Genomic DNA, 8665 nt, shown 5'->3' on the forward strand with positions numbered 1-8665 from the left:
AACGAGACTCCGTTATAATATGCACCAAGTCGTTGGTATTCCAGATAAAGGTGAATTCCAGATAAAAGTGTCACCCATCGCCGGGGCTGACAATCTCGCCACCCTGGGGGGTGGGGTGGTTGGCGATCGGGGAGTCTCGTGTCCCGGATTGGACCTGAGAAAAAAATGGCCCAGACTAGAAAAGCCAGAGTGATTGAGACGGAAATGGTCCCATGCCACCGGAAGCCTGCAACGCGCAGAGCACCACTCGCCCGGAAGGTAAAGGGTGGGGCCGGTGCTTGCGAACCCGGATCAGTAGTGATCACCGGATTCGACCCACTATTTTGGCGAGAAATACTGAGCCTAGCTGGCTGCCTTAGCTAGGAGCCCACGGTCCATGGCGCCTTGGTTTGTCAGCCCGTCTGCCGCGAGCATGGAGCGGGCGTCTGCCCTTTTTAGATATGGCGGTGTCCGTCTCGCGAACGCTTCTGCGCATGTGCATCCGACTCACGCGCTGGGCTAGTACTTCGGACATCCGCCAGGAAACGGTTGTGGCGCTGTTTCTCACAGCGCGCATGACCCGCACGCTCAGAGGTCGCCTGTCATCGTGACTCCCGATTGGTCCGTGAGCACGCCTCGTCCCTCCGCGCGTGCGTGCCTGCCTCTGACCCGGAAGTTTTCGCCTCCCATAAAAGCGCCGGCCCGCTGCGCGCGGCCTCTTCCTGTCTGTGCCAGGACGGCGCGTGGTCCACGCCGAGCGACCGAGAAGTCCGGTCTGCGCCTTCAGGTGAGGCTGCGGCGGGGCCGGGAGTTCCAGAGGGGCCGCCCTGTGTGTGGTGAGGGACATCTGGGGACCCGGAGGCGGGTCCCGAGGCCCGGGGCTCCGGGAAGAGTGTCCAGGAAACTTGGCGGGCCGGGTTGCTCGTCGCCTCCCCTTTGCAGTGTGTTGACTCCATACTTTTTAGCACTCGGGACCCTAGTTAGATCGCTTGGATTCTAGGATCATGCGGCGATCGAAAAACCGAGGTTCCCGGTGATCTCGTTGCTCAGTACCTATTTTCTCGATAACAGCCCCTAACTTCCACCATAGAGTCTCGGACCAGGATGGAAGGAAACATTTGTATTGACTATCCCTGTGGATTCAAACCGTAGTCCTTACCCACACATTTTGCCGATGGGACGTTGGAAGCTTTTCGTTCTTTTTTTCTTTTTTTTACAAATGCACAGTGGAAGTTTGATACGGGATAGGTGCGTTCCGTGAACCCGCTGCCTCGCTTGGTGATTGTCAGAATTTAGACCATGGGTTCTTCCTACAGCTCAGTGATTCCCCCCCAGGTTTCGAGAGATGTTCAAAACTTTCCATGTCCCCTTTTAACTACCCAGTTTTCCACAAAGTGGCGGTTTACTTAGTCTAAAAGAGTGTGAGCCGAAGGTGGTGGTTCTAGGGCGGCTGGCTATAACGATTTCTTCTCAATCTCCTGTCCCCAGAATGACTGAGTGGGAGACAGCCACACCTGCGGTGGCAGAGACCCCAGACATCAAGCTCTTTGGGAAATGGAGTACCGATGATGTGCAGATCAACGATATTTCTCTGCAGGTAAAAGGAACTTGGTGGTGGTCTGTCTGGCTTTTGATCGGGAACAGCTGTGGGTTCTTCCAGCTCAGGAGGGGACACATGACACCTAGGATTCAATTAGTCTGTTTACAACCACATAGAAGTGCTATAACTGGACAGCCACATCTACGCCTTATTATAACCTATACCAGAAGTTGTTACCGTGTGTTGTAATTTTTTTTTTTCTGAGTCCATTGTCTTTTGAGACAGGGTCTTTGCTATGTAACCCTGTCTTTGTTCCCCAAGTGCTGGGATTAAAGGCATCTGGTTTGGTATCAATTAGCAGGTGTTTTCTGTTGAAGAGACCACTTTAACCAATTGAACAGTGTTGGCACCCATAAAGTCAGTTGGTAAGCCGGGCATGGTGGTGCGTGCCTGTGTTGCTAGTTTCAGGCTGCAAGATTTTGTGTATGAAGCCACTTGGAGTTGTAGTGAGATCTCCTCCACTGTTTCCCTCCCCAAAAGTGTTAGTTGGCTATGGATGTGTGGGTGCTATTTAATGGCTGTATTAGTATAGGTGCAAAGTGGTTGTGATGTTTCTGCTTTTGTACTCATATCCCCTCTTGAGACAGTCTCATACCTCAGGCAGGCCTGAAAACCCACCATATAGTGGCATTCTGTCTGCATGCTGGGATTAAAGGCATATATCATCCATACCCAGTTTTACACGCTGCTGAAAACTGAACCCAGGGTTTTGTGCACACAAGGCAATCCCCCTACTAAGCCTGACAGTGATGACAGCTGTCATTGTCCTCTGATGTCTGCACACAAAACAGTGTGTGAACTAAACAAAGGAGAAGTGTACAACAGGACCCGGGCAATGTATCCAAAGTATATTCAAACTTGTCAGGTGGGTCTTCACTTTCTTAGCTTGTTTGAGGAGGTCTGCAGACTTTTGCTTCTGTTAGGGTTTGAACCCAGGGCTTTTCACATGCTAGGCCACCTGCCACCTAACTGCAATGTGTGCATACCCAGGAACTTTGTGGGTAAGGGGTAAGATAGTAAATGCATTTTGTCTCACAGGTCACATTGACTCAATTTTTTTTTTGCCCTTTTTTTTGCATAACTTTTTATGTACTCATGGCCTGGAATTCATCATGTATCACAGAATAATCCAGATTGTGCTGCCAAGTGTCCTATAGTGCACAAGACAGCGCTCCCCTCACTGAGGATTGCTTGCTCCAAAGTATCAGCCCAGCAAAAGCATTCTTTTGGATAAAATGTTCATAAATGATTTCTGTGTATTCTGTCTATGTGTGTGTCTGTCAGCTGCTTGCGTTGTGGTTGTGAGCCGCTGTGTGCTGGGAATTGAACCTGGATTCTTTGGAAGAACAGCCAATACTGCTGAGGCATCTCTCCAGTATCCACAGTGCTTTTTTTTTTTAATTTTTATGTGCATTGTTGTTTTGCCTGCATGCATTTCTGTGTGAGGGTGTCAGATCTTGGAGTTATTTATAGACAGTTGTGAGATGCCATGTGGGTGCTGGGAATTGAACCCGGGTCCTCTGGAAGAGCAGTCAGTGCTCTTACCACTGAGCCATCTCTCCAGACCCCCACAGTACACTTTTTTAAAAAAATACTTTTACAAAGCTGAAATCAAACCCCTTGCTTCCATATTAAAGGAAGTAAACTCCTCGCCCTCTTTTTCTAAAGGCAAGGTCTCTCACAGTGTTGCCCCAAGTGTGTGTGTGTTCTGTCTCAAGGCTCACAGTCATAACTGCTAGGGACATGCCATGCCTACAGCCAGTTCTCAGTCTTCTCTGATGCCCCCTTGAGGGCTGGTCCCGCCCCTGACTGCCCCTTCATCCTCACTTTGCCACCCAGGATTACATTGCTGTGAAGGAGAAGTATGCCAAGTACCTGCCCCACAGCGCGGGGCGGTATGCCGCCAAGCGCTTCCGCAAAGCCCAGTGCCCCATTGTGGAGCGCCTTACTAACTCCATGATGATGCACGGCCGCAACAACGGCAAGAAGCTTATGACTGTTCGAATCGTCAAGCATGCCTTTGAGATCATCCACCTGCTCACTGGTGAGGTAAGCCTCGCGGTACACATGCCAGATGCATCACCTATGACTGCCACCTTGTCCTGGTGGAAGTTGGAGGTGGGTGCAGGCTCATGGCCCTCCTTTCTGCTAGAACCCTCTGCAGGTCCTGGTCAATGCCATCATTAACAGTGGCCCCCGGGAAGACTCAACCCGCATTGGGCGAGCCGGGACTGTGAGGCGGCAGGCTGTGGATGTGTCCCCACTGCGCCGAGTGAATCAGGTGCGTGCATCAGAGGCTTGTGAAGGACGGGCAGGAACCACCAGCATGCGAGGGTGGAGCTCTGTCTTGCATGTTTTAGCCAGAGCCTCACTTCCTCCAGGAAACCTTCCTGGATTTCCACCCTGTGTGGGGCAGGTGACTGGAGCCCCAGCCTTCCTAGGACTGGTCCATCTCACTCCTGGTGTGTAGTTTTACTGCCGGTTTGGCTCTTTGTTTTTTAACCTTGATTCACTTATGAGCCTGTTGAACGGTGCCACATACCTATAGTTTGAGCTACTTGCGAGGCACAAGATGGATTGCTTGGTGCTTGAGTACCATGAGGTCAAGAGCATCTCCCACTCTGCTGCAGTTACCTTGCTAGGGGCCCGTGTTTTCTTAGTCCCCGTCTGATAGGATGTCTGACAGGAAGTCCCCTCCCTTGTATCTCATCTCTGGGTGACAGCATGTAGAGATGAGTCCCAGGTAACCGGGGACCAGGAGTCTTCTGTGGCCTGAGCCCTGCCTGTCTTCTGTAGGCCATCTGGCTGCTGTGCACAGGAGCTCGTGAGGCTGCTTTCCGGAACATCAAGACAATTGCTGAGTGCCTTGCAGATGAGCTCATCAATGCTGCCAAGGTGGGCCAGGGCCCGTGGGGTGGGGTGGGGTGGGCATCTGGGGGCTCGTCCAGCATTCGGAGCTAACCACCTGTCCTTGCAGGGCTCCTCCAACTCCTATGCCATCAAGAAGAAGGATGAACTGGAGCGTGTGGCCAAGTCTAACCGTTGATTTCCTGTCTGCTGCCTAATAAACTGTGTGCCCTTTGGGACAGTTCTACCTTGTGTGCTTGTCTGTTGTTGAGCGGGGAGGGTGTCTCCCATGGCTGTAGGGAATGCTCACTTAACTGGCATGGTGCTTCCCCCTGGCAAGCACCACTCAGGAATACTGCTAGTCACAGGATGTAAGCCCAGTGCCCAGGAATGACCCAGAAGTACTGGGGATGAGGCGGGTGGATTGTTCCTGTCATCTGGGGGTCTGACACATGTTGCTCTGATATGGGGAAGGGCTGGGGTACTGGAGATCCAGAGAGTATGCAGACCGCTTTGAGGTGGATCCAGCTAACTCGCTCCTCAGCATCATCTGTGTGGACTTTGCGTGTCTCCGGGAGCCCAGCAGTGCAGGCTTTGTAGAGTAGTAGTCCATGGTCCTTGTACCGCGATCTTGCAGCCACCCCTGCATCCAATATAAATCTGATTTGGTGTTCATCCTGGTGGGAGGGGCCTGGAGGTGGGGTAAGCAGCCAGACAGGTTTGACAGGTACATGGGAACCTGGAGAGGGCTGGCCCAAGGTCAGGTGGCCTTCAGGGAGGGGCACTTGACAACCTAGTAGCAGACAAGCCAGAAATTGGGGTCAGAACAGGAAGGACTCACCAGGATACTCCACAGGGACAGGCATCAACAGGTAAGGTGTCCTGTAGACCGGCTAGCCTTTCTATCTGGTCTTCACACTCTGGGTTTCCTCTCCGTTTCTCTGCTGTTGGGTACCTCTTAGGGATCTGGTTGGTGGTCCCGGTGACAGGTTCTAGTGAGTACTACCGGAGAAGTGGTCTCTTTTTTTTTTTTTTTTTTTTTTTTTTGGTTTTTTGAGACCGGGTTTCTTCTGTGGCTTTGGAGGCTGACCTGGAACTAGCTCTTGTAAACCAGGCTGGCCTCGAACTCACAGATATCCGCCTGCCTCCCAAGTGCTGGGACTAAAGGTGTGCGCCACCAACGCCCGGCTAGAAGTGGTCCTTTTAGTACAGTTCCTCATGTGGTGGTGACCTCCAACTATAAAATTATTTCAGTTGCTACTTCGTTAACTAATTCTGCTACTGACTACCGAATTTCAGCCCGGCGTCGGTGGTGCACGCCTTTAATCCCAGCACTTGGGAGGCAGAGGCAGGTGGATCTCTGTGAGTTCGAGACCAGCCTGGTCTACCGAGTGAGTTCCAGGACAGCCTCCAAAACAATACAGAGAAACCCTGTCTCGAAAAACCAAAAAAAAAAAAAAAAGATACCAAATTTCTGTTATCCTGTGGTCTTTGGTTGCTCTTGTTAATGGGGTACGACCCACAGCTTGACAAGCTGTACCCTGGAGTCATTGCTTCTGGCTCCTTGTGGGGTTATTCTTAGTATAATCGCCCCTAAGAAGGTGGGTCCTCCGAATCAGTTTTACCTAGTTTGGGGACAGTGGAGCCAACCAACAAGGACTCCTCTCTGCCTCCTTGGACCTACTCTACATAATTATTTTTCCTGCACCTCTCTGAAATCCTCGCAACCGGTCACAGCCTCCAGATCTCTACCTGAGCTCTTCTCCCCCATAGGTCCTATCTGGATGCCCTGTCCTCGGCCGCCCTGGCTCCGCCGCCCCCGAGCCTCCCAGGGCTCGAGCCCCGGCTCCCCAGGTACCCTCTCTGCACCCAGGTCCCCTAGCAGAGGTGAAGACGAGGACGCGGAAGAGGAGGAGGGCGATGGCACCCCAGGCGATGGCCCCATCCTGCCCCCCGCATCCCCCATGGAGTGCCTTATCTGTGTGTCACCCTTCGACGGCATTTTCAAGCTGCCAAAACGCCTGGACTGCGGCCACGTCTTCTGTCTCGAGTGCCTGGCACGCCTGTCGCTGGCTACGGCGAGTGGCGGCGACGCAGTGGCTTGCCCCATGTGCCGCGCGCCCACACGCTTGGCCCCGCGCCGGGGGCTTCCCGCTCTACCCACGCAGCCAGGTCTGCTGCCTCGCGACGCGCGCGCGCCACTGCCACGCCAGGGCTCCGTGCGCTTCGACCGCCGCCGAGGGCTCCTGTACCTGCGGCCACCGCCGCCGTGTCCCGGGCCGCGCAAGAGCCGCACAGTGCACGCCCCGCCGCCTCCACCCCCGCTGCGCCTCGGCCGCCCGCTGTCTCGTCGCCTCTCCCTGAGCAGCCCCACATGGGCTTTCAACGCGGCAGTGGCCCTGGCCGTGCTGGTGGCTGCAGGCCTTGTTGTCTCTGGTGTCTACATCTTCTTCCTCATCCCTCACGTCACCACCTCGGGACTCGGGCGACCTCAGGTCGTAGCTCTTGCCCCTGATGCCGACTTCTGGCAACCTCCGCGGCCCACGCCGATAGCAACCTGGACACATACCTGGATGCCGCACCCGACAAAGCCTGACCTGGACCCGGATGACACCCTGCCGGAGACTGCCGAGGGCACGCCAGAGCTCGAGGAGGCTGCCAACGACGCAGGAGACACCCTGGATACACCACCCAGGCAAACACCGAAGGTAGAGACCGACCTTGCCTGGAACCTCCAGGCACAAGATGATGGGAAGAGGGTGTAACCCCAGCAATAAATGCTTCAGTGCTACAGCCGTCTCTCCCAACCAGAGAATTTCTGTTATCCTGGAGGGCATTAACAGAGTGCATTTCTCCAGATTGGGAGCTGGAAAGGGACAAACTCTCACTGGAGTCATTCTCCAAGATTCCTCGGAGAAATGTCTCTGATTCCCACGGCCGTCTAGCTGAAAGTCCCCTGGCCACGACCTTTGTAAGGGTCCTACTGACAATGACTTCTGAACCACACATCTGTCTGGGTAAGTCTAGTTGGGATACCTACGCCTGATCCTCATCTCTGTGGAAATCCAGCTGGCCTCGTCCCCAACGGCGTCTACACAGGACTGTGTCGGGGCACTTTAGCCTTGATCCTGATGGGATGCTTTTGGAGGCACTTCAAATCATCATCACCACAGCTCTGGGGATGAAGGATCTGGTTCACTCATCCTTTGGACTCACCACAATGGGACTGGGGCCCCCATCTTTGGAGTCCAAAACTGTTGTTACCGTTCTGATTACGTGTCTTGCTGCCCACAGCTGCTCTGTACATTTCAGCATCTGGACTTGGACTTTGAGGGACAGGGGTGGCCTGGCCAGGGCTGGGGAGGGCCCTGACTTCTGGAAACTCCTTCCCATTTGGGAAGTAAATCCCAAGTTGCTCTGGGAGTCTCGATGTCTCCTCCAGACTCTGGCTTCTGGGACCTACTCGATGTGGCCGTCACGCTGAATAGCGCAAGACTCTGGCCCTCCCTAGCTTGAACCCCACTATTCCCATGTCTCCCCTTCTCCGGGGCTCCATCAGCTCTCCCCAGCCTTCCCTCTACGCCTCGGCTGAAGCTGAAGCCTTTCCAGTATCCACCTCTACAGAAGGTGGCTCCTGCCTGCCTCCCAAAAGCCTTCTTGGCTCTGACACAGAGTAGGATGAAGGCAGCCATTCTCTGCGTAGGCTGACCAAAGCCCTCTGAAACCCCAAGTCCTGCCTCACCTCGCCTGGCATGAGATGACGTGTGTTAAGGGTGGGCAGCATTCCCCACAATGAAATGTGACTTCTTTGTGTCTGGAGGCTTCTGTGTGGTTTATTTACATGTGTGTCCTCAGCACTAGGCATGAGTGGATACAGGGTGCTTGCTGGCGAGTGACAGCATCAGGGATGACCGAGAGGCAGCCTGGGAATGCCCATGGGCACTCTAGGCTTGCAAGCTCCCAGCTGCCAGGCACTGGCATGCCTGTGAGAGCAACTCAGCTGCTGCTTCCAGGTAGGAAGCCAGAGGAAGAAAATCAGGGAGCCCAAGGGTGTGTCTTCCCAGACCAGTTCGTGGTTCACACCTGAGTGCCAGCATCACCCACGGGGACTGGGATCACTGCACTGGGTCACTGGGAGCCACTGCCCAGCTTCACAGGCTGGTCCAGTGGGAGCAGAGCAGGTGTTCTGTTTTAGTTTTCTCTGGGCTACTGTAAAAATTTATCCCCAATACCATGTCT

General features: G+C 54.0%; 2 protein-coding genes across 2 annotated transcripts; both read left to right on the top strand.

Annotated features, from left to right (window-relative positions):
• The first annotated feature begins 633 nt into the window (after nucleotides 1–633).
• Rps5 (ribosomal protein S5) lies at nucleotides 634–4673 on the top strand. The gene is made up of 6 exons (XM_005086723.4): nucleotides 634–766; nucleotides 1468–1576; nucleotides 3419–3628; nucleotides 3732–3860; nucleotides 4376–4474; nucleotides 4557–4673. Exons 2-6 carry the CDS (start codon nucleotides 1469–1471, stop codon nucleotides 4623–4625), a joined length of 615 nt encoding a protein of 204 aa, XP_005086780.1. The 5' UTR covers nucleotides 634–766; nucleotide 1468; the 3' UTR covers nucleotides 4626–4673.
• An 86-nt stretch (nucleotides 4674–4759) lies between these two features.
• On the top strand, nucleotides 4760–8245 carry Rnf225 (ring finger protein 225). The gene is made up of 2 exons (XM_013125741.3): nucleotides 4760–5298; nucleotides 6200–8245. The coding sequence occupies exon 2, from the start codon at nucleotides 6211–6213 to the stop codon at nucleotides 7189–7191; it is 981 nt and encodes a 326-aa protein (XP_012981195.1). The 5' UTR covers nucleotides 4760–5298; nucleotides 6200–6210; the 3' UTR covers nucleotides 7192–8245.
• The last annotated feature ends 420 nt before the right edge of the window (nucleotides 8246–8665 follow it).

Source organism: Mesocricetus auratus, unplaced genomic scaffold (genome assembly GCF_017639785.1).
Source record: "Mesocricetus auratus isolate SY011 unplaced genomic scaffold, BCM_Maur_2.0 Super-Scaffold_100038, whole genome shotgun sequence".
Lineage (NCBI taxonomy): Eukaryota > Metazoa > Chordata > Mammalia > Rodentia > Cricetidae > Mesocricetus > Mesocricetus auratus.

Coding starts and splice junctions, on each gene's coding strand:
- Rps5 (XM_005086723.4), top strand. CDS start 1,469: ATGACTGAGTGGGAGACAGCCACACCTGCGGTGGCAGAGACCCCAGAC. Junction 1,577..3,418: donor TCAACGATATTTCTCTGCAG/GTAAAAGGAACT, acceptor TTTGCCACCCAG/GATTACATTGCTGTGAAGGA. Junction 3,629..3,731: donor TCCACCTGCTCACTGGTGAG/GTAAGCCTCGCG, acceptor CCTTTCTGCTAG/AACCCTCTGCAGGTCCTGGT.
- Rnf225 (XM_013125741.3), top strand. CDS start 6,211: ATGCCCTGTCCTCGGCCGCCCTGGCTCCGCCGCCCCCGAGCCTCCCAG.